The 26450-nt window shown below is 38.6% G+C and overlaps 1 protein-coding gene across 8 annotated transcripts in view; it reads right to left on the reverse strand.

Moving 5' to 3' along the window:
* Nucleotides 1–20965, reverse strand: part of SLC37A1 (solute carrier family 37 member 1) — a 38445-nt gene extending 17480 nt beyond the window's left edge. The window contains exons 1-10 of one of the 8 annotated variants that reach the window (XM_026851650.1): nt 20775–20965; nt 17523–17685; nt 15755–15836; nt 14794–14920; nt 12869–12947; nt 11884–12019; nt 10286–10362; nt 8302–8468; nt 7508–7545; nt 1761–1844 (exon numbers count right to left, since the gene is read on the reverse strand). In XM_026851650.1, coding sequence (XP_026707451.1) covers nt 1761–1844; nt 7508–7545; nt 8302–8468; nt 10286–10362; nt 11884–12019; nt 12869–12947; nt 14794–14920; nt 15755–15836; nt 17523–17578 — 846 coding nt within the window. In that variant the 5' untranslated portion in view covers nt 17579–17685; nt 20775–20965. Of the gene's footprint in view, nt 1–1760; nt 1845–7507; nt 7546–8301; nt 8469–10285; nt 10363–11883; nt 12020–12868; nt 12948–14793; nt 14921–15754; nt 15837–17522; nt 17800–20382; nt 20730–20757 lie in introns of those variants that run through there. The other 7 variants (XM_026851633.1, XM_026851616.1, XM_026851658.1 and 4 more) reach the window with 7 other exon arrangements.
* Between the last annotated feature and the right edge of the window lie 5485 nt (nt 20966–26450).

Below are 26450 nucleotides of genomic sequence, written 5' to 3' on the forward strand. Positions count from 1 at the left end.
TTATCCCTCAATTTTGTGTAATTTTTAAGAGGCCAACCTGACATAAGCAGTAATGAACACACAGATGTATTCAGGCCACACAGCCAAAACCACATTCTGCTTTCAAACACTGCATATCCCGAATATTTGCTTTCTTTTTACAGTAATTGAAGAGGTCAATGAAAAATAAGTAAAAGCTGTCATTCCAGTGTGCTTGGAGGAGACCAGCTCACAAATACAAAACATCTGTTGTTTGTACAGGCACAAAAGCTGACTGCAATAATCAGCTCAGCACAACTGCAATACAACCACTATAAAAAAGAGAGATGTTCAACTCGACTTTGACAGGAAAAAGATGATCTTCTGTCACTGGCAGAAAATCCCAGTGACAAACAAGGATTTTTAATTTTTTATTATATATTTTTTAAAACCTTGTTAGAACTCCATATTATGAACATACAATCTGGGGGGTGCGGGGGGGAGGAAAAAAAAAAGATTGACAGGATTGCCAAGATTTGGCATCCATGTTGTCTCTGTCCTGCTCACAAGGGAGCACCAGTCAGTGTGAGTGGGTGTACATTTTCCTTCCTCACAGAATCAACTAGGTTGGAAAGGACCTTGAAGATCATTGAGTCCAACCATTAACCTCACACTGAGAGTTCCCAACTACACCATATCCCTCAGCGCTATGTTGACTCTACTCTTAAACACCTCCAGGGACAGGGACGCCACCACGCCCCTGGGCAGAAAGCTCACTTGCTATGCAGACTCTGCATAGTTTGACAGTAGAGGTACTAGCAGTGTTAGCAGACAAAGATTTCTAATTTGCTGACTATATTTTAGCTCTGTCTTCATAACTTGTCTACAGACATCTGCTGATATTCTTACATCTTCTCATCTTACTTTCCAGCTGGCTGTGAAATAATATTTCCAAATGGTTTCTGGGCTGGACACTGTTCTTGGGCAGCTCAAAAAGAGCATGATCAGAGGGGGTTTAAACTGGACTGATCAAAATGATGAGTGTTTTCTTAGCAAAAATTTCAAAACCTTTTCATCAATACTGATTACTATACCCTCTGAATACTGATTATTCTTCTATGGGCAAAGGATGAAAAGAACAGGAAGTTTCTATCTTCCTGTAAAAGTCTGAAAGGAGTTTAAAAAAGTTAACCTTCAGGATATGATGTGCCAAGTGTACCAAGTACAAATACAAAACTGCAAATGGAAATTTTCAGTTGATGTCCATCACAAGATAAAATGTCTTTCTGCTCACAAATGGGCAAATCCAGAATTCAGTTTCTAGTGAGAATTACCAGCACTTACGGTTACAAGTTTTAAGCAAGATTACTGTGAACAACTGCTCACATTTAGAACTCTCTGTCTCCATATGTTTTCTTGAAAGTACATACATCTATTACATTAAAAAGGGAGAGAAGTGAGACTGCAAGGATGGGACAAACATGGTATAAGCAGTTTAAAGATTTCAAATGGGCTATCTTTAAAATATTTTGCAGTGCATTATTTCTGCTGGAATTGTATGAAGATCACAAGATAAGACCAACTGAGTAAGTATGCTATTGTGTTCAGCTCAGTTTGCAGTATTTATGTTAGATAATACTTAGTTTTCTCATCTCAAGTTACATTGGTGTCTGAAAATGGAAGTAGATTTCAGCATCATAAAAAGGAAGAGCAATCTTTACCAACAGTAATCTACTGTGAATATTCCACGTGAGCCTTAGGAAGTCTTCTATACTATTTTACAACAACATGTTATATTTTACCTGAGGTTTGCTGGTTTCCTTAGCATTTAAGATTGGCATCTGGACTCTGAATCGAGATGCACCATTCATGAAGGTTTTAGAAGTCTGAAAAAAATAAAACAAAACAAAAAAAACACCCCATACATTTGTTGCTAGTTTTTTTAAGGATTACACTAGTGTTAATCATTTCTCTGCAACAAAGCCTTTGTGCTTTGTAACATAAACATAACCACAAAAAAAGCATCTTTAATTTAGTGACAGTGCATTTTGGGTTTTTAAAGTTCTTATGCAGACCTATGGCAATGTACACAAGTTGTAATAACAAATTTATATGAAGGCTAACTTCATACTGTTTTACTATAGAAGCAGCCTACTGAATTCTGAGCACAGTCATGCCGTTCTTAACTCAAGATTTTTCTTCTACTGAACTTTCATTGACATTGCAAACATCTTTTTTTTTTTTTTCTCATAAGCAGATGAGCATAGCAGCAACTATAGAAGTTGATTTGTTTCAGGAAAACCTTGATTCTTCACTTCCCTATCCCTTTAAGGTAAAAGTTTATCCCATCAGCTTATGCTTATTATATTCATCTAACCTGGAAATGGACTGTGCTGTTGTGGCCAGGAGGGTTAATGAAGAGTCTGAGCACCTCCAGCACACTCAGTACCAAAATCAAGGCAACAAACTATTTTAGGCCCCTGGATGGACGTTCTTTTTATACTTTTATTAACAAGTGCATTAGTGTACCAGTTCACACCAAAATTGCATTAATTGGAAAACATTGTTCTGAAACCCTTGGTCTAAGATTTACCAGGGACATTTAAGGTTTGTTCACTGAATTAAATATATGGCTTCAAAGTAGGTTTGCAGACAGGTATGGACAACCAATTGCTAAGACCACAAGAGACACTGTGCATTCCTCAGGGATGAGATGTTTATTTCAGTGTCTAACCACACTCTAGATGCCACATTAAAAAAACAAAATAAAACAAAAATACTCAAACCCTGACACAAATATACCCCTCAACAACAACAAAACCAAAAAAAAGTACATTTTCACTGAACATTTGAATTCAAAATGAATCACTAAACAAAAATACAAGGATATGTATTACAGTATTATTTAGACAAACTGCCATTCATCAGCCTTCTAAGACGACAAAAAACTTTTGACGATAGCCTAAAGTATTTCTGCTGCTCAACGCAGAGCTGAAGCCAAGCAGTCTTGGGCATGCATTCCTCAAAATAAATAACTCAAACCCCCAGGGTCTGATAAAACAGATTTTAAATTTTTTTCTTACAGAAAATTAGGTTCTTATCAAAAAAGTGATTTACAATAATCTGTGGGGAAGAAAATCCGTTATCTAGACAAGTCATCTACATCATTATTCAGCAGCTCAGCAGAGAAAAAGTGAAAGACTTTTTCATTTGACTGTCAAAAATAAGATTTACTGTGGTAAGGAGGAAATGTCTGGGGAAAAGGACTAGACTGAGAGGCTGCACATTTAATACTTAGACTTCTTTCTCCTCTTTGGAAGATAAAAATTGCAGCCTGCTATCTTTTAAATGCACAAGCACTCTGCCACAGGAGTTCAAGAGAGCTAAGTTTCCTGGAAATGCAAAGTCAGGTTAAAGAAAGTTCCTAGAACATAAAGACAGGTCTGTATGAACATGCTGCAACTAACATGTTTCTATAAAAAAAAGCACAGGAAGAAAAGATGAGAAGCAGTAAACCAAATTCTAAATCATCACATTTCACAAATGTTAAATCTATGCTTTAACTTTCATTATGAAAGTGCACCGATGCTTAATAAAGCACACTGACTTTTCGTTTGCGTTTGTTATAGCTATAACCTTTCATGAAGTCATAGATTAAGCCTCCAGTGCTAGCATTTAAAATCACTTTATTGTATGTAAATACTTGTTTTGAAACAAATTTCAGATTCATAAATCAGAGCCAAGGTGAATACAAACAAATGAAGCACAGCCCAAGAAATCGATGAAGAACTGTGCATTCAAGGCTCTGTGCCTGCCTCTCCGTCTGTGCTTCTGGACAACTCAATGAAATCAGATTACTCACCACTACAAACTCTGTAGAAATATTGGGCTCACGATCATGCTGCAAATAAACAGTAGACCAAATTCATCCAAGATAGCAATAACACACAGAGATGAATCTGATCTAGAAATCTTAATATAAATCTACCTGAAGTCCTTCCCTCATGTTAGGCATTTATTTTAGTTGTGTTTAACTGGCCTCATTCTTCCACAATGAGATTCAGCTTTGGTGCCAGCTGGCAGAGCTGCTTGCACCTAACCAAGACATCTGTCCAATGTGACCTACTACAGCCTTATGAACAAAGAAAGTGTGTATGTTTTTTTTAAGGTCTTATTAAAAACATTCCTAACTATGCAGAAGCACACGTGTTTTTTCAGATTGTCACTGAAATGACTGAGCAAAAAAGGCCAGCAAATCCTACCCCTTGTACAACACGACTGAAATTTTTTGTTCCCAGTAATAACAGTCTGTTTTACTACATGAACCTTCTTTCAATTAGCAGTCTGTTTTCTTTACAGACAGCATTTTGTCATTACATCTGTACTTATACAAGATCTTCTTGAACTTCTATTCTCATCTTATTCATTTCCTTAACTTCTAAAACCACCCTCCCCACAGCAAACAAGCTGTAAACCCTACTCACTAAGGATTTAGAATCCATTGTACTTTGCAGACCATACAGGTCTGACGAGAGGCATTTCAGCAGTTTGAATGGCATACAGCTGCCCAAGACAATGGTGAATTTTAATCTGAAAAGGGTCCAAGACAGGTGGGGAAGCACTTTTATAAACCTCCTACAAAATTTGCAGATGTGAATATACAGAATAGGGAAGGAAGAAGTGATGCCTTTTGCTCTGGAGAGCAAGGTTTCCAGGGAAACAAAGTCAGATGCATCCCTACACAATAAGACTGCACCTGGAGCAGTGATCTTGCTGGTACCCTACAGAAGATTAGGTCAAATGCTAGTCCTTTTCTGGGTCTGGGGGAAAGGGTGGCAAATGGAAGGGGAAAAGAGTTCCTAATATATTAAGGTTTTGTTAAAAATATCACAGCAAGTAGATATTGAATGCCAAATTTTTCCATAACAGCTCCTTGAGACATATGAGCAACAAACTGTGCGGAAATCTTTAGTTATACTTTCCAGTACAAGTGTATTTGAAACAAATAAACATTTACTTCTATACAGCTTAACAGCAAATTCTATAAACATTATGGTCTAGGTATTACAAAAAAGCTGAAATGTTCATGGGAGCATTTCTGAACTACATAAAAGCTAAGGAAAAAAATTATTCCTGTTAGAAGTCTCTAACAGCCCCGCGAATATTCTCATACTTGACAGAAGTTACTTTTAAGAAATAAAAGAGAATCAAATGAAAAATACAGAGCACATTTTGAGCACACCTTATCTCACAGTAACAAACTAAGAATAGGAATTCCACAGACCCTTAAAAGTATTCAGAAGCTTTATCAGGAGTTCTTCATATGAGGAGAAAAAACAATTAACTGGTAAAGAAGAGATAACAGACTAGAAAAGTTACGTTTAGTTACTATTCAAGAAGAGGAGAGTATTTAAAATGTAAAAAGCCGGCTATCTGAAACTATTGGGGCAGTGGTAAAAAAAAGCAGCAATCGCCCCTGTGAGACTTGCTACTAAGAGGTACAGTCCGCATATACCTGTCTGCACATGTAGGTAATCTCCATGTATAATCCCCTAGCACTGGAAAACATATGTGGGATTCCCCTGGGACCTTCCCTCTGACACTTTCCCCAACAGCCCCAATTTGCCCTCACACATGGGAAACCTTCAGACCAGTCTCCCCCTACCCTTCTTTCAAAGAACCACTTGAAAATGTGGCAGACCTGATTGCCCACAGGTCCCTGGGAGCCAAAGAAGAAAGAGCCTGGAGCAACATTCTGCTCTAGGTTTTGGTTACAGTAGAGACACTTACCAGAGTCTTATGGAACATGAAACAGAGATGAACCTGCAAACACACTGCAGATGACATTCTGTAGGACAAGTTATACACAGCTGGTCTTCCTAATGCTCTTTTTTGTTTCCTTTTCTTGCTTTTTATTTTTCTCTTGTTCTATTTGGATTGCCCCCCTTCTCTTGGGTCACAGCCACATGAGGCAAGAAAGGAATCATCTTCTCAGGTAGCAGCTAAACCTTTTTAAGGCACATCTTTTCACCACTGACATGGATTTCTACATTACTTAATTCTGAGTACATAAAATGTCTTAAAAACATTTGTTTCAAAAGCACTGGGGAAACATCTTGGTACCAGAGCTTAATCACTTCCAACCTACTTTTAAAATAATGTTTGAACAACCTTACACTAATACTTAAAGAGAAAGCTTTCATTTTAGAAAATTTTTTTTTTAAAGTTATGAGTTTTGTGGCTACAATGACAGAAGGAAGTATACATGCAATGTTCAGCAACCCAAAGAAAGCTTAGACATTTGCACACACACATACTTCAATCCTGGTTCAACAATGCCCTAAGTGGTCAATCTCTGATGCTGGATTTTCAAACTCTTGTGTCAAAGAGAGTCACATCTTTGCTTGTGATCCAGGCAGTATGAGTTCCACAGTTTGTGTGTGTGATAGTATATTTACAGCTTAGTGAAGTTCATTACCTTGCCAAAATTTAAGCCCTTGAAGTATAAGCTGTCATACAATAACAAGATCCAGTGCCTTGTTGCCAATAATACATGTGATCAATGCATTCTAAAAACTCACTGTATATTTAAAAAAAATATAAATCACCTATGTATAAACAGCATCTCCGTCCTTGAAGATTTCAAAATTTGACAGGCAAGCACAAAGCAATTTGATCCTATGTCAAATTTAGATCTATTATGAGCAGAGTGTAGGACCACTCAATGTCCAGAGGTCCTGTCCCTTCCAACCTAAATTATTCTGTGATGCCACAAAAACTAACACATTGATTTGTCACGTGACTGATGCCACTAAGCAGATTGTTTCTCTCTCCTTTTCACAGTCCTTCATTAACATTAGTTTTAGTTAAATAAAGGCCATATTATATCATGACTAAAGTCACTGTAACAGACTGACTGTCCGCTCCAATCTCTTTATCTCAGCTTCATATCCATCCCTTGCTTTCTCTTTTCCTTGGCCATGTGCTCCTATGGCCCTTCCCTCTACCCAAAGGAACATCCTGCCTTCCATCTCCAAGCCCACAGATGGGTGGTTCACTGATGTTATGTCAGGAAAAGGGCTGTTTGCTCTTCCTGCAATGCCTAATACAGGGTTCTCAAGCAGTGAGAGCCTTCACAGAATATGGTTGGTAGCTATCTCATTATGTCATACCTAAGCAAGGAAGGCAACAGGAGATAGCTCAAAATGCTCTAAAGATGTCCAGGAAGACTGGAAGAAAGTCTCGAAAAAATCTCGAAAAAAAAAAACCCAACCCAACACAGTTTTTACTTGGTTTACTGTAGTATGATCATCTATTTCAAAATTTCAGTTAAAACAATCTCATTCACCTCTTGATTCACATTGCTTTGACAGAAAGTAAGCTACTGGTTTATCAGTGAAGCACAGAAGACCAATAATTCCCTCAAGTACAGGGTCAGTTATAAGAGCCTCGCACAGAAAGGCCACATAGATTATCTGATTTCCAGAACTATCATAATAAACATGTGCATTAGGAAGCAAAAATCAAAATAGAAAAGGCATTCACTTACGCTGGATGGCGTGCAGGAGCAACTAACATCTTTAGGATCTGAAATACAATACCACACATAGTTAATAGTGAAAACAAGCATAATGAATATCTCTTCACACTTACCAGTAGTGTAATTTACTGACAATAAACCAACAACACATAACACAGAAGTAGTCCTGGTAAAAATGTGTAGCTGTAGCTTTAGAGAAAAATGAAAGGGTACTCCATAGTATCCTTCCCATCCTACAACAACATTAAGTGCTGTTTTGGCAGTCCAGCTCATTATAATATTCTAGTTACACCTGAAGAACTTTTTACCTCCTGACACAGGACAGTTACAGCAAAATAAACATTCATATTACTACTAATATAGCTGAGTCTGTGTAGGGACAAAAGTGGTCATGCCTTTTACATTTTTAATTTAAAATGACAAAAACTTGCTTTATCATCTGATTTCTGTATTTCATAGCAAGAATATGGATAGCATGGGTTGAATGGTAGCAAAGAATATACATGGCAGCCAGGTGGGACATTCTGCTAAGATAGACTTGAACAATTTATAAAGACAGGGAACTAACAATGGGGCAGTGGACTGAATTCTGAAGTGTTACTCTCTCAGGTATGCCAGAGTCTGAGTGTATAAACTCTTTAGGCATACACAGGGTCTTCTCCATCTACTGTTATAGGAAGAAGTTCTTTAAGTATTGGCATAGCTTGAGGAATATACTTTGCACTGGATCATTTAGCTTAAACACAGAGTGTTCTTCACCCATAATGAGCCCCTCCATGGTTTGATCCCATTAAAGCACTTACGTTCAATAAGAAACAGGAAACAAACAATCCCCATCACAGCAATGATAACACCAGGCATCACAAAGGAGAGACCCCAGCACGTAGACACCCAGTAAGCAGCAATTAAGGATCCCAAGATATTTCCTACTGAAGTGTGTGAATTCCAGATTCCCATGATCAAACCTCTCCTGCATTTAAAAAAAAAAAAACCACAAACGCAAACCACAAATATTTCTTATTATTCACACAATAAGCTTTACTATCTTGAGAAAAGTGTATCAAAAGTGACCATTTTTCTGTGGTGTTAGTGAAATATTTGCAATCTTACTGTTCTTTAACTGATCGCTTCTTTATGCTACAGTCTTTCATCTGGCAATTTCAAGACACCTGAACATTAATAGAAGTGTTCTAAATACTTCTGTGCATGACAGAACTCATTCTGGTTTTAATGGCATTTAAAGGCACCACTAGGGCTTTCATATTCCTGAATTGAGTTTTTTGGATAAAAACAATTTTCCATATGTACATAGTGTGTACACTAAGTCTGATGCTTCTGGGAATGAAAGTCCTCCTGCAAACACCTTGCACCAGTGATCCGATGCTTTCAGGATATGTTAGACTTATCATGCAGAAGAAAACAATCTGTGCAGGATACATAGAGCAAATTTGCTATTTTCTGATCACATTCTGGACTTGCTAGGCACTAGTAGAAGGTAACACCTGCGCAAGCTTGGCTAACAGACACAAACTGCTGTCTGCCTGGAACTCACAGATTAAAACTGCTGTAGAATAGCTCCAGACGAGCTAATGTAAACCACAAAAATCTTACTGAAGTCATGAGAGGTAGTTCATTTTTCTTCCTTGTAAGTCATGAGAAAACTGCCTTGCCCTCAGCAGGAGTTTACCTGGAGCAACCTAATTTGAAGTAAACCAAATCTTTTCCTTTGGCTGATGACAAGATTAAAGAGGTCTGCTCATGTTTCACAGAATTTGTAGCAAAATGAAAACAAGAACCAGATCACTGACAAACAAACCAGAGCCCTATCCACCAGTCCACTATGTGACCTTCCTAAAAGTAAAGGCTGTTGCTTTTGCAGAAAGCAAAATCTGAATAAACATATTTGTTTTGCACAGACTCACCAACTTTGTTCAGTTTTGTATGGTAGTTATCATTCTCTGCATTTTGTAACATTCACCAAGAAGTCTAAAGGGACTATGGAAAACTAGTTTGGGCCTACATCTTCTCAACTATCCTGTGATTTTTATATAGAAAGAATATACTTAATTTTCATATGTCCTTCTCTTGAACCGATGGACAATAATGTTCATTCAATGGTATGTATCTACAACGGAAGGCACTACAGTAGTGTTACCATATGCTACATGCATCAACCATTATCAGAGGCAATGTATTTAGCATGCAGCTCTTGCAAAATTTATGGTAAAGTCGTGTATGGAGTGACAAAATCAACATTATGAGTGATCTCTATGCAGGATTAAAGAAAAACAAAACCAAAGATGATTTAAAGTGACAAAAAGAAAGGTTAAATCAGTTGTCATATGTTGTTTTTTAATTAAATTTTCAAGTTTCTGTAAGTGTGTTAGAAAAAAAGTCATTAGACAAAAAGATACTTTTAGAGTTACACCCTGACAACTGCTTTGAAATGCAAATGAAAACATGGGATAATAAATGGCATAACAATTTTTATTGAAAGTGGGTTTAAGCTGTTAATACTTGCAAGAATTACTCTTAATTCTGAAATATTTCATTTGAAAAATTAAATGTCGAACTAACAAGCTACCACAGAAAACTGATTTGACATGAGAGGATATATAAACTAATCAGCGTAACAAAGGAAACTCCTCTCAAAGATCTACCTAACTGCTTGTTTCATCCCCAAAAAACCCCACTGAAGGAAAATAAATATATTTAAATTGACTACAACATTACAGGTCAGAATGTATTGATTTGTACTTCCAAAACTGTGGATTACATATTATTTACCTTCCTTTTCCAAACCAGTTGCCAATACATGTAACGACACTTGGCCAGCCAGTAGTTTGCACCAACCCATTAGCTATCTGAAAGTATATAAAAATAATAATAAACAAACATACCCTATAATAATTCAGGTTTCTACATATTTCCTGCCAAATGCTGCATTAGGAAAAGGAAGGCTACACAAATGCTTTTAATTTAGAAAGTTAGTGGGGGGTTTTGAAAGCAATCTTTTCCAAGAATAAACAAGTTACAATGTTTTGCAGAGATTCTTCCCTCTACCTACATCTCTGCAATTATTTTATGATTTAAAACACAAAAGACTGTAATCCAATCACATGCTTACCAAAAATCACATTGCACTGAACTGAACAGAGAAATCAATTCTCCACACTCAAACAGCAATGTAATACTTATCTCAGTTTGAACATATGACAAAACATGTTTGCAAAGTGGAAAAAACCCCACAACTTTAGGAGAGACTGGGTAACTGAACATTAAAATGCTTAAGAAACACCTGTAAATAAGTTGAGGGGAGAAACTTACTGTATTCAGGCTGAAGTAAGAACTAGTTCAGCCTCCATGTTGCACAGATCATAACCCTAACTCATGTCAACTCCTAAAAAGCTCCCTATCTAGTATTACACATTAACACAAAGATCACAGTACAATAATTCACACGTACAATGTGCATTTGGACAGGCAACCAAATAACCTCATTCTACCTAACAAAAAACAATTAGGCTGGTTGTGCAAGACCACCCTTGCTATTATAGGATTCACTGACCACATCACACAGCGCTGCACTGGTAGAGAGAGTTAGCTTAACCCTAAAGGAGCTGGCTCCTGTCTTGGAAGCCACATAAGATCACTGAGGCAGTAACATGCTTAAATGGATGGTTTGGTGAAAGGGTTATAAAAGCTTACAGTACCCAAGTTAGTATCGCTGCATGCCATGTTGCACAATACCATGCAAACGTGCCAGCGGTGAAAGTGCTGCTGCAGTAACACAAAGAAAACAGCAGTGCAAGCTGCAGACGTGTCCAAAATGACTCATAAGTGCTAACCATATCCTGATCCTGACCTAAATTCCATTTTAGGTCAATGGTAAATATTCTTGTTACACCTGATTGGATCTACAATGTGCTCCAAAAAATCCCACACAATGAATCTCATTACGCAAGCTGCCTGTTCTCAGCCACACCAGTGTGGGAGACTGTTCATCATTAGCAGTATAAATGTAATTTTCCTGCAGAGAAAGCCAGGATGTGTCACTCAGGTCTTTGCAAACTGACAAAAGTAAATACCTTTGTTTTAAAACTCTCCCACATTTAAGCTTGCAAAGATTTGATCACTGATTTGACACAGACTGAAACACTTCAATTTGTTTTCAAAGATTCTTTCCACTAAAAAACCCCTCAATTTTTCAGAAATAAAACCTGGGGCTAGCCACTCCATCATTTCTGCCTGTCAACAACAGTGTATGCCAGCATTTACATTCTCCCATCCAACCACTTATCACGGTTTGCAACTGAAAAAAACCCCAATACAACACTTAAAAGCACCATGGAAACTCAAGATTATCTAAATAACATCATGCCTACCTGGGCCATTATGTAAAACCAAAGATTATGTATATTATAGAAATAACCCAATCCAAACATTGCAGTGAAGAGTCCACTAGCAAGCATCCCAACTGCCAGATAGTACCGGATAGGTAGCCGTTCTCCTATTATTCCACTTCGAATGTGGAAAGAAAGAAAGAGGAAAGGCAATAATTAAAAATGAGATCATACCCCAGACCTTCACAGATAGTGAATATTTTGCCTTGTTTAATTGTGTTTGAGGAGAAACTTTATTTGTAACAGCTGTTTTCCTTCACAGCAGCAACTGAGCAATGCTTAGCACTTGACAGAAAGAAACCAACAAACGGTTCAGGTTCACTAATTGCCAAGTGCTAACATCTGCACAACCATCTTTCAGGGAGATACTCACCTGGAGCGCATCAGAAGTCATTTACTGACAGAGTCATTTTCCAAATGACACCTGTAAAGTGGGACATGTCTCCAGCCATTTAAAGTGAGACTTGTTTCCCTTGCCAATAATTCTAGTTATGAAGGTTCTGGTTTTAGCCAACAAAGAGAAGTGCCTCCAAACAGCAGCTAATATTGTACATTTTAAGATGGGTTCCGTATCATTTTCTTGGAGCTGTCTGCTTCTGTCCTTCAACTACAGAGAAAGTCAGGACAATCAGTTTAGTCTATCTACATGTGCAAGTTGGAGACAGCTAAAGTTTGAGGACATATATTCCTTCACATTCTGTATGAAAAAGTCAGGCTAGATTGCAAGTTGGAAAGCATTCCTGCACAAGGCAGCCAGGATGGGTGCAGGTAAGAAATTTTATATATACACCAACAGGTATGATACCACTGGGGACTCAGGATGATGTGTTTTTTTAACTCTGCAACAGAAGTTCTCACTCTCTTCAACAGAAACTTTACAGTAGGAAAGGACAACATCTCAGAAGTAGTACAGCCTCATAAGTTAACAGTAAGAGACAAAGCAGGTTTCCAAGAGAGTGAGGTTTACCTTAAATACATTCCAACTGCATATGCACACAGAAAGGAGTAATCCAATGCTCCCAGTAACTGTTTGTAGTTGTTCTTATCTAAGAACAATTTGCAAAACAAATTATCAGTTTAAATGTACCAATAACTTCCTATCCATTTTTACATATTTCTAGAAAAATGTCAGGGAACTTACACTGACATTTAAATTTTCAATAGGCACTTTTAGACATAAGCATGCATTTTGCAAAACATTTTGACTAAAAAACCCTCTAGAACTGGCACTTTTGCCTGTAATGTATTAGGAAAATATTGGTAGGTCCATTCTTAATTCCTCCTTATTCAAAATGGCATTTTGGAAGAGAAAAACAAATCAGTTATTAACAAGGCATTCTTTTCTTATAGGTTCTTAGACAAAAGAAAACCCAAACTTTAACAGGCTACTAAAAGCAGAAAGATGGGTTGCAAATGTGTGAGGTCCCAACAGTCAAAATGGCCAAAAAAAATCCAACATCAGATAGGCTTTTAAGGAATCAGCTTAATAATGTATATATTTTAAACTGTTAAAGCCTTTTGCATTTCCTTTTCCAACTACTCATAAGACACAGAGATAGAAGTCTTGTTTAAAAAAAACCCCAGGGTTCTGCTCTGTACAGCAAATGACCATAATCACAACTAAATGGGACTTGCAGGATGGAGGGAGCACGAGGGACTCCACCCAAATAGAAACATCAAGTCTAGTCTCAAGAGACCTGAACTCATACCAAAAAAGACAGTTTGTGCATTTGCAAGGAGACATAATTTCCACTGACTTCGAGACTGAAGTCACAGTTACTAAAGCATTTCCCAGACTGGCAGCTATGTGGCCTGAAAAAAAAAGATCTGAAAGAACAAATCTAGAGTGCCATCCCAAAGCAGCTGCTTTGCAATAACCTTTGTGTTCAAGGAAAAAAGGAGGACACTGGAGCTCAGAAGTCTCCATTAAGAAAGCTAACTAGTGTTTTAGACACACAAACTCAGTCTCTCCTTTGTCCAGGGACAAGAAACAGCAACCAAGTTTAATTGCATCCACATACATTTCAAAACCTGTGGGACTAAATAACTTCAGTAGACTGATTACCTTGCAACAGGCAGTTAATACACAGAATTTTGTGCAGAGAACACCCAGAACTCAGATCTTTAATTATTTTTAAACAGAGTAGAACTTTTTAAAAATTGCTAATTAAAGAATAATTAGAATGGATGGCTAGGCTGGAGTGGACTGGCACACTGACAGAATGCACTATTCTACTTCACCGATGTTGTTCGTAGTGATAAAAGTGTCAAGGAATGATTCAAAATCTCTATTCAATTCAAATCAATTAAATTAGAATTTAATTGTAAGGAAGCAAATATTTTTTCTGTTTAAGTGAAAGGCCAGGTTCATAAGCTATTCAGTAAGTTGTCAGCTCTGTTCTGCAATAAAGTCTCCCGTTTTTCTCCATTAAAATGTGGAGAAAAATATTCTTTCTGGCATATAAGGACTCTGAAAAGTTCCAATTTAGATAAACACCAAGTAATTTAATTAAAATGATTGCTGGACCTTGAATCAAACCAGCAGAAAATTATAATTATTTATTTTACTCTTCACCTTTTCTTTAATAGGCATTCGACAATTCCCATTTTCTGACTGAAAACTCATCTACTGAAAGCATCTCATAGCTGTAACAGTTAAAATAATGTCAGTTGTTTACTTGACCTTATATCTTTCCTACTTAAAGTCAGTCACAACTTAATTTTCTTTGGAAAAATCAATGAGAACATGGAAAACAAAGCACCTCTCTCCTGTACACTTGTCCTGAATCCCTCCACACATGAAGAAGAAATATCAAGGGGCAAATAATCTAATTATGACTATGGGTCCATTATTAAGAAAGAAAAAAACAAAACCAAAAAACCTGCCCTTACCGAATGGCTCCCAACCGCACTGAGATACATTAGATGACTTTCTGACAGGCTGAATCTGGACAGCATATTCTTTGTAGGATGTGAATTCAACTTCACGTGAAGCAGCACAATGCTTATGCAGCTCTCCCTGATCCAGAGAGGAAATTTGAAAATGGAAAAATCACTTGACTGTTAATTCCCATACAGCAACAAATTTAACAGTTCTAGCTCTGTATGAACCTGTGTCAAACCCACTGAAATCTAAAATTGTTATCCATTATTAATTGCTGGGTATTTTGTTGGGTGAAGCTACCATTACATGAAAGAGTAATTACACAGTTAGAAACAACATGCTATAGTGAACTGGTGTTTCTAATACTGCAGAATTTAAAAATTCTTCACTAACATCAAGCTACTTTGTCCATTGTTACTCATCACATTGTTATACAGCTCTGGGGGTTTTGATTTGTGTTTGGCAAGTTATACAGGCCAAAGATTAAACTAAAAAACCTAGAATTAGATAATAGTTTGACACCAGCTTCACTGGGAACAGACTCCCAACTGCACAGACAGCTATGACTGTGATACTCAACAGTACTTGGAACAGTCTTGTAAGTGTCAGTAGAATTTTATCACCTATCAGTTATGAGCAACTTCTCTCAAACATATGAATGTGAACCTGTAAACTCTTAAGAAGCTCTAATTAAATTAATTCATATGAATTGTGAATTAAGCGTAGGCATAGCTGTTTCAAGTCTTAAATGCAAAAATTAGAGATATACACAATATTCTAGGTGTGGTCACACTAAAGATTATCAACTAAATGTTACTGTGTACTAGCTTTATCAGTTTTCCATCTTCTAAACCATTCCAAGTTAAACTTTAACATCACCTTTCACAAAAGGAGATACTGAAAAAGACAACTACTTCCGTGTTTAACAAGAGTAGAAGGATGTTTAAACAGGGACATGGTCCTGCTTACCTTAACTATACTAATAGGTTTCCTTGATAAATGGAAGCTGGCATACAACAAGAAAGTGAGAGAGAAAATGAAGGCTCTATACCTACAATATAGAAAAAACAAAAGGAGTATTTGAAAATTATTTTATTCAGATTTAGCACTAAGTTACATAATAACAAATGAATCATTGGTAACCTTGGAATACTGGAAGACAACTTTTTTTCACATTCTCTAACAGTCTGAAGAATGACCCTAACAGTTATGCTGCTTTACAACATCTGCTCTGATCTGGCTTTGGAAGGGAGCTTGGCAGTACACAGGTACAGGCAGGACAACAAGGCAGTGCTCTCGAGTCCACAGAGCTGATCTGCCTTGTTTACAGGCTTCCTTTGGGGCTATCAAAAAGCAGTTCAACATTACTGATAATCAGATTTTGCATTTCACTGTCTCATCCTGTTTTCTGGTATGATTAGGACATAAATGATGGCTCTGTGGATGTCAGTTTGGGTACTGCAGGTTATTACTTCTTTCTTTCCTTACCACGTTTTGCTTTGTCTTCCTCTGTAACAAGACAAATCAGCCATTTCTAGAGATGGATGGGGAACTGACACTGACTGTGTGCACTGTCATCTGAAGCACATGAACCTAATTAACCAGCTCTGGGATTGGGAAGAAATTTTCCTTCTACCTCACTGGCAACCTTGGGTCTTTTTCTGCAGCTCATCTGAATGAAAAGGGCACCTCAAACTCCCTGTCACTGCAAGTGTTAAACAAAGGTAACAATCTGATCTATTCTCTACCTGCAGCACATTCCAGATGTTTAAGAGGGAGAGCATTTTGTGGATTTGTGCTTTTAACAATAGAGACATCAAAGTGTATCTACTGGCTCCTTCTAGCCTTGATCTTAAAATTAACATCTGTAAATAAAAGTACATCTATACATACAAAGACCTGATATCACACAGCCTACTATGGTCCCTAATTTTCAGTTAACCTTTTTCAATCATTGTGTGGCTTATAAACTTTTAGATAACAAGGGTCTTCTTTTATAGTTCTAGCATATTCACAGAGACATTAAAAAAAAAAAGTTATCCTTTGAGTTATTCACCCCTGTAACTGAAAACATCTTCACAAGTAATAAAACTGAAATGACTTTGTCCTTGCATCTCTACCAGAGAAAGCATGTGATAAAATTGCTCAGATGGGAAGTGCTCTTTCCTTTGTTATCTTTTTGTTATTCACACACAATTGACTCAGTATTCTATCTCAGAAAGCAAAAGAACTGATGCCATCCAACTTCCAGGATATTTTCCTAAAGCAAAGAGGTTTTGGTTCAGGTTTTTTTGTCCATTTTGGTTTGTTTGGGACTTTTTAATATTACAGTAGCAGGAACTAAAACTGTAATTCTACAAGTCTGTATTACACATCAAACTATGGGGGAGAAAACACACTTCTGGTTAAGAAAAGAAAAACCTTGAGGACCCCTCCCACCTAAGAATTTGAAAATAAATTCTGAAGTTTATCCCTTCAAACACATACCTTGCAAAGCAAAGGACAAAAGGCTTTATTCTCTAGCACACTTAACTAGTAAGGATCTGTCTGGATTCCCCCAACAAAGTATCTCACTTTTTAAGCATCAGTAATATTTGTTATACAACTGACTATATTTTCTTGCTGTATATATTAAGCAATGAAAAAGCAAAAACAGAGCGAGGCAACAGTATCATCTTCCCCGGATACAAATTCACATTGTCCAAAACAAAGATCTTCACCATACTTTAAGACTTACCACTGATCTCGTGAAAATGAAGTGATGAAGTGAATCCCAGGAGGAAGGCGAGCCATCTACTCTACAGCTGGTATCAAATTTTAGGCAACAAAATTATGTACTTGTGACGTTATCTGTTCCTCAGAACGTAACAAAGATCCTCCCAAAGCTGTGCGATAGCGGGCTGTTAACAAATGTGGAAGATACACTGCTGAGTTGATCTCTCTGTAGGTTTCCTTTCTTATACCTTCAGTCACGACGTGGCAAATTCTTCACTTTGCCTTTGTTAATTGCTGATCTTAAAAGAGAAGCTGCTAAGTAAATGTTCTTATCAAGTTATTGTAATATTTTCCAATCATAACATTTGAATCAGCAGTTACCTATTTCAGAGACAAGTAAATACTGTAATGAACCTTCTAGACATCAAAAACGTAATGGAGAATTTTAAGCCAATAAAAATTGCAGCCTTTTCTGAATTTTATCAGGTACAATCTATTTTGAGAAGTCAGCATAGTATAAAGCAGTGGGGACACAAGGGAAAGATGCAGTTAGAACATGATCCAAAGCCATCTGACATCAAAACACTCACTTTCGTCCCATAAAGACTGCAAATAGGCAATTCCCCACCTTTAACACATCAGAAACATTCATGAGCTTGAAACTTGTTCAAAACTGACTGTAGTGTTTTCAGCCCAGAACAAAGACTCCTCCAGTTTTAAAGTGATGCTGCTGAACAATGCTGCTAGCAAGACTTGACCAGCACTCCCTCTTCCAGTCCAATTTCCCTGCCCCAGTAACAGTGCTGCACAGAGAACCAAATCATCAGAAAACTTGGAAAAGAAAAAAAAACAGAAAGTTTTTTTCACCATTTGAACTCCCTACTTTGGATCATTCAGCACAAGGGAGAAGACAGGCTCACGTGCACACATGACATGCTAGGAAGAGTGAGACTGTGGCAGCATTAATTCAGTTTGGTTTAAAATCTTGTAGAGTTCCTTCTGTTCAAATTTGGACTGAAGACCCTCAACAGAAAAAGACACACAATACTCTTTATTAGAGGTACCGCAACAGGAATTAGCTGCACTGTTACTTCGCAGCAAGTCAGAGCCAACTGTTGAGAAACGTGACAAAAGGCACTGTATGCAAAAGGTGTGACTGCAACTCATGCACGAAAGCCAAGCCTCCCTGTGCGCTAACAGCAGAGACACCCCAGCAGGATGCCAAATAACACACCAGGGTCTGCAACATAACCCCTACCCTCCCAGTAGCCCAGCCAGGGGCTTAACATCAGCACCAGTCACTGCCATGCTCCTGTTGGGAAGCTGGTAGGATGCAAGACTAGCTCTCCTGGTATACCACTGGGGGTGAGCTAAAGCAAAACCTCCTTTGGAGAAAACACACCTGCCTGGTTTTCTCTTAACCTGCGAATTTTAGAGGCTGCCACAGGGCAGGCAAAGGTGTGAGCCTCTCTCCTCTCCTCATTGCATCATCTTACTACAGAAATTAAAACTACTCCTCTTCAGCCAGCTGAATGACAACAGCAAACACTATCTACCATGTCAAAGCTAGCAACCCAAAAGCTTTGCTATTGACACAGGCTTTTCCCCCCGGAATGGTGGAAAATTACTACCTCTTCAAATAACAGAGTACCCCACCAAAAGATCAAGGGTCTACTCCTTTATGTTAACACATTTTTGTCATACCTTCATTTTTTCCACAGTGTCCTGGTTCAGCTTGACACCTCCCGCCCCTAAAAGTGAATTGACTTGCTAATCTCGTTTGGCATGTTCCACCTCACCTTCCTCCTCCTCCCTCCTCCCCCCCCGAATCAGATAACTGGTTGTGCAATTCATCACCAAACATAATCATTCCCACCCAACATGAGTTTCCTACCTCCTCTCTGAGGTTACAGAGGTTTGGGAAAGTGCAACCTTACATCCTCCTGCCTTCTCCCCACCCCTCAGCTGCAGGTCCTTGCTTCTCTCTTCCTCAGACCTTGCAGTGGTACAGTGATGGTTCAGGTGACCGATCCATCGGAAAACCTGCCCTAAAAGTGTGCCAATCCAGTAGAGAGTATTAACTCACTCTGTGGCTACAAAACTGCTACATAGAATGAATCCAAACCAGCAGAAGCATAAAGGCAGGGTCTAAAGTTGGGACTGCCCCTTATAGCCACAGTTAGCTAGTTAGGTTTGAAATTAGAGTTCAGCTGACCAACAACTGCTTGTCAGTAATTTTATGTTTGGTTGAAACGAGCTGTGGATAGCTTCAGTGTAAGAAGAAAAATAAAAAGAAAGAGGTAGGCACAAGCAGCCCATAGTACAAGTCAAGTTTTTCTTCCAGCAGTAACAGATTTCTTTCAGGGTGATCCCAAAGCCCATTTCCCCTCTCTCACAGTTATCCCAAACAATATTATTAACTGACCACACTAAGTGAGGTGACAGAAATATCTACTGGGAAAAAACTGATAGACCAGCAAAGAACAAAAATCTGAGGTCATAAAGCTCTTGAGGAAACAGTTCTCTTAAAACATAATGGGACAAGGCAACTGTCATCATAGAAAAGTAATTGTTTAAAAGGTTACTATTTAACAGCTTTAGCGTAAGCAGAAAAAGACTTTGCGCACCTTACAAAAGGTTTCATAGTTAAGCAGTCACACAAGGTTGCACATCTGTGCACCTGCTGCACAGATCATACTCACACCATCTCCTAACAGTGTATCTTTGCTATAAATCCGGAGTCACAATATCCTAGCAAAGACAACTGGACTATCAGCAGCGTTTACAGAACTGCATCCTAACTCTATTTCACAGAGACTGATTTCATTTTATTTACTGCAGGCAGAGAGACCCAAGTTCTCATTTACTCATCAACAACTTACCTCTGTCCCCATATATCCATAAGCTCCTCTGACGTTCATGTGCTTTTAATAAATAAATAAAACTTCCTCCACAAAAGCAATGAAACTTGTGGCAATAAAACTTCTGGTAACAGCTTATAAAGATCACATCCTGCTGTAGATTAAACTAAATTTTAAAACCAAGCTATTCTCCAGAAATAACATTAACAGGCTACAACACATAATTAGTAGTTTACCAATATATCCTTTATATTTCTGTTTTACTAATGAAGCCCAAGGACAAACTCCAAACAGGTTTTATGTTCTTTCATTTTCAGCAGCCATTTTACCTGAGGGTGAATAGAAACACTTTCGCTTTCTCCTTGTACTGCAACATATAAAGCAGTATTCTGGTACTTTGAATCCATATTTACCTTCCAAACCTTGTATTGCTTCTTCAGGCTCCCCGCTGCACTGGCTCAAACATAGCTCCCTCCCTGTTTCAGGAAAATACAGCCATTCATGACTGGCCTCTACCACCGCAAATACCGCAGACCTTGGCTCAGCTGTGCTGCGCTCTGGAGAGACAGAGCGAAGCTCCTGCCCGGTTCCCCTGGAGGGCAGGCATTAAGCCCCGGTCCCGGTCCCGGCGGGTGCGCCGAGGCGCTTCACTGCAGCGCTGTGAGTTGCCTACCTGAAATGCGCGAAGGTATTTCTCGTGGCAAACCGCAAACGTTAAGAAACCACGCAGCAGGTCATCTGAAAACTGATGAGAGAATTCGGTGCTGCTTCTTTTAAAAAACAAGTATTATTTGCCTCCTGGATTCCTGATCCTGCAGTGCGTTTTCATTTTCTGAAACGATATCCGTTTCAAAGCTTGCTTATTTATATAAATGCATACTTCCAGCTGCAGGTGTATTTCTTTATCACAACCACCTCACTAGTGCTGATAACCCTACACTGCTTACTTCATCCAAAACTGAATAGCTGCTAACAGTTACCTTGTGCGGGTTTTAATTTATCTGTATAACTGTTTGTCCTTTGTGGGGTACCACCTGCCTGGCACAAGCAACCCACTTAAGGCACTCGCTAAAATGTTCAGTTTTGTCTCTTCCCTCTCATCTTGCACTGCCTGTGCTGGCAGTATCAATAAAAGAAACAGACTCCCAGTGTGATATTACTTAAACCCCACATTTCAAACACTTAGATGTAGGCTCAGCTCTGGCCCACAATCCCAGTGGCATCTTTCCTTCACTTTCTCCCAGTTACTAAAGAAGCCCTTCACGCTTACAATGACATCTGCAGAACCAGGGTCTCAGAGTTGCACCCAGACAGTTGCAAATACAGATGCATGTTGCACAGTCTTCTGTATTTAAGCCTGTCACTGGCAGATGTTGTTTCCAGCTCAGGCTCACATCTTTGTAGCTGAGGCCGAGTAGTGACTTGAGAATTTTGAAAAATAGTCTTCACATCATCTCCCCACATGCCACAAAATTCCTGCTTGAAAAGATAATGCACTGCTCTTATCATCAATTTTGTGTTCCAATGAGATAATTTTGTTTTGCAGATAAAAGCAAAAGCCGCTACTCAGCATCAGAAGGTCTCACATTAGCACAGCTTTCACAGAAGCATCCTGTAGTATGAGACAAACCACAGTTTCATCCCATGTCTTGGGGAAAGGACAGTGCATAGCTTCTTTTTGACAATACAGTCCCATGCCCCTTGTGAATCCAAAATAAAAATCTGTCCCAAACCCTCACCAGCTCAGCTGAAAGGGCTGATGCCCTGGGCAGTAGGACTAAGTTTATCTGACTCATAACACTTGTAGGTGGCGCATAAACAGGCATGTTCCGGAGCTGCTTTAGCTCTCCACATTAACTGTCCCCTGTATGATCGTGCATGAACTGAAGAAGGAAATACTTCAAGCCTCTTTATTCTTCTGAGCAGATGTATCATGGATATTCCATTGTCTTAGGAAGAGGGCATTTGTTCTCTGGGGTGAAAAAGCACACTCTAACATCAGATATAGATGAGGTAGTTACAGACAGAGCAGAGCATCTATGTATGTTGATGTTTGTCATTTCTGCTGTAACAACCGTTTAGCAGAGACAAAACTAGTCGTGAATGCTCCTCCAAGAAGAGTCATTTGCATGAATCATGTGGCTGCACTCTTGCACCAGCACAGGAAGGCACCCAGGCACCATCTATTCTGATGCGTGTGCGCACGTGCACACACACACACACACACACATGAAGATTTGTCTCTTTACAGTGGAAAAGGTCAGACCCATCACAGGGCATTTGTTTGTATGCATGATTAGTCATCTCAAATTATCACATGGAATCCTCATATCTTTTAATTTGATGTTGTCTTGGCCCTTTTTAAGTTCCTTAAAGAGTTTAACTTTGCTTGAATATCTTTCTACCTTCGGTAACAAGAAACCTGCAAAAATCATGAGCCAAACAGCCAGAGAACCCCCTGATATTTTTCCTACTTAGAATAGAAACTTAATCTCCTATTAAAATAAATGTCATTTATAATCCGTTCCTCTAACATCACTGAAACCTGCTGGCCACCACACCTGGCACAGCTGCTCTCTCTGCTGTGACAGTGCTGGTTACCAGCAGCTACAGTTTCCAGAAGCCATCAAATAAGTAAAATGGCAGAGAGAAGGAGCAGCATGAGTTTATGCTGCTGGTTGCACAACAGCCTGCTGCTGTAGAGCATGGAAGAGGGCCAGAGGTGTGTGGGAGACCAAAGGAGGTCTACACCCAGATAGAGCTGGTTACAGATGGTCACAAAAAAAGGAAAAGGTTACAAAACAGAACACAAAGAAACATTTTTTAAAACAACTAGGTAATCTAGAGCCTAAAAAAAAAAAAAAAAAAAAAAAATTTGCCAGCTCCTTTGTAGAAGGAAGTACAAATGAAGGATATGGTCCAGGTGGTATTGGGTAACGAGCATGGCAGCAGCTTGGCTTTCTAAGCCTCTCGCAAGGTTCATACTAGAGGAAATAGAAAAGGGTTTGTTCTTGTCTGCAAAACCAAACAGAAGTAAAGAAGTATGAGTTGACAGATGCTTACGTATGCTTCTGCTGGCACTTATCTCAGAAAAGATAATCTAATTTCCTGGTTGGCAGTTAAATTTTACTTCCACTGAGCAAGAGTGGTGCTCTTAACTCCTCAAGTCCTGACATAGCAAAACACTTTCAAGTTAGTGGATGTCAGCATAGTTCTTTCCTTTGCTGAATAGGTGTTGCTGGCTGAACAGAGGCCTGAATGCAGATTTTTGCATCCTTTAGCTGATCAATGTATTTCATTTTCTTCCCAGTAAATTGCACAAGTATATTTTATGATTCATAACTGCACAGATGGAAAAGGCTAATCTGTTTAGCCACTGAGTGATCTCTGTCTTAGGGGATCAGAAAAGTTCATAACTTCTTTAGATGATAATGGGTTGTTATATAGTGTTCTACTATAATATATAAAAAATAAGTATTTACTTAGACTTTATTCCACTCAAGTAGCAGGATTTTCAGGACTGATACAATTACAGCTTTTAGTTGCCTTTATTAGTTTTACATGCTTTGTTTTCCCAACAGAGCAGCTGCAATATTGTATGAGCAATTCACATCAGCAATGGGTGCAATCCAAGTATAACCTGCCATGGAGTTTTGCCAGACAAAGAAAAAAAAAATAAAAATCCAATAGAGCTACAAAATGAGAGGCTGTGAAGGCTATGCCTGTATGTATGGGAGTAGGTAGGTATAGCCCTGCTGCATCTATACTCAGAAAGGGCTGGAGGTAAGCCAGCTGTGGTCTGGAATCTATCTAGCTGAGTGAGCACAGTATGTCCTGCCTGTTGATGAGAAATTTTAGTGCCGGCACAGTGCCACGCTAATATGACTACATAGTTTCCAGACTGGTACTTTCATCACATCTAGCTTGCCAGAAAGCTAGCGAGAATCACCAGTCAGTAGCTTTGGGGGAAGAGACCAGCAGACAAAACCCCTGTGCCAGCACAGCCTTTTCCCCAGCCTGAGCAGGACAGTACCTGAGTCCTAAAGGCTACTGATGAAGAAGAAAACCTATAGCACATGGAACATGGAGAGGGAAGGGCAATAAAACTGCCTCCTACATAAAGACAGATATTGTTATGACTGCAGGAGACATTTAGGAATAATGGCATTTCTTTGAACCCTGTGAGATACCTGTCAGTCTCTGGTTCCATTCAGAAAAATTAGATCAGTGGTGCTGACAGTATGCTACTCTGACTCTCCCCATGGCTTTCCAGAGGGGTGGAGAGTGGGACTGTTAAATCACTTCATGACATCTAAGGAAAGATCTGTTAAAAAAGTGGTTATAGCAACAGTGGTGTCTATTGGGGTAGGAACTACTGGAGGGAGGGAGTCCTGGGCAGAATCGCTACATGTGACCCATTGCTACAGTGGCCCCTGTAGCTAGGATGGAGGTTGCCTGGTTAGAGACCCGGATCAGCTCTCATACTTTCAGCCACCTGCTCAAAGAAAAATAAACAAGAATGTGCTGCAAATGCAAAATTTAAAAAACCATCACTATGCTGTATTATTATAAATGGAATCTGTAAAACAATATACAGACCAACTTTCACTACAAAAAACAACAACAAAAAAAACCCACAAAACACAAAACAAAACAAAAAAACCCCAAAAACATCTATTCTGAAGAATTTATCTTGAATTTAATTCTGCTTCCTGCAGGAAATGGGAGAGTTTCTCTTGTAACTTTGTCCTTATTTCTACTCTTCTTAAATTTCCTGGAGAGCTGAAGTGGAAGTGCAAGAAATGACTACAGAAACAATTGCTATGGAGTAAACAGATTGAAATAGGCAGGTAGACTAATAGATTTCATTTTTCCATGTTTGCAGACTTGATCACTGGAGGGTAGTTATATGAGAAGGGAGGACTCAGGCATATTTTAATAGAAGTCAAATACCAGAACAGTTACAAGTAATGTTAATATAGAAAGCAGACCAGAACAGAGAGTTTACACTAAAGCAATTGCCTTGCAAGTTGTGCGTAAGAAGATGAAGTATGAAGGTATTCAAGCTGACAGGCATAACGAGGCAGCAAATCAGTCCTATCTACCTCAATCATTTCATTCTTCTCTATTGAATTAATTCTGAGTTACCAGGTTAGGACTTCAGATAGTGTGGACAAAAGGACTGGGCTGCTTTAGCTTTATGTCATTACAAGCTATCTCTAAATAAAGAAGCTTACATATGGGTTTTTGTTTATTTAATGAAACTAAATCCACTTCCAGAGAAAAGTAGAGAAAAATGTAATATTAACACTGCTTTATTCTTATACCGACCACAAGATATTTTTTCATCTCATGAATGCCAGCTGCTTTCTTGGTAACAATAGTAACAATGACTGTCGTAAAAGTCTTGAGAAAAGACATTAGCAACAATTTCCTAAATTGAATAGAACTCACCTGCACATATCCCTATTACACTTTAGTGGAAAGGGACACCCCTTAGGTAAAAGAAAAACTTGACAATTTTCCTGTATGTCTGAAGAGTGGAATGCACTCTGTACTTCAAAATGAGCAGAAAGGTCAGAGAAATTGGAGGCAGGGTATAAATACAGCAGAACACTTTCCCTTGGATACTTTGCAGGAGGGAATTGAAAGTTATATTTAGCCAAGATGCTAAAAAGTATTACTGGCATTTCAAGAATGGCTTTCATACAAACTTTTTCTAATCATCCCGCCTCCGGGATATCTCAATGTTAATTGCACTTGGAGGAGGCAGTTGTAAACTGAGTGGCTAGAAAGGTCATTTACTAGTTTTTCTGGCTTGGTTACGAGCACAAAAAGAGGCCATCTCTACTTGGCATACAGACATCCTAAGCAGCTTTCATTTTGCTTGTAAAGGGCTTAAAAAGAGCTATGCAAAGAGAAGTTCCCATTTTGCAAAGGATTTTGACATTTTTGGAATCTGGCTTCATTCTGAATTTGAGGGAAAAAGAAATACATGGAAGTTAGACATGGAAAGTTCTACTTTTTCCACTGTTTTCTCCCATAATCTAAGGAATTATTTTGAATTCTTTGTGTCTGATAGTATATAT

The sequence above is a fragment of the Athene cunicularia genome, assembly GCF_003259725.1.
Source record: "Athene cunicularia isolate RWA chromosome 1 unlocalized genomic scaffold, athCun1 chr1_part1, whole genome shotgun sequence".
NCBI lineage: Eukaryota > Metazoa > Chordata > Aves > Strigiformes > Strigidae > Athene > Athene cunicularia.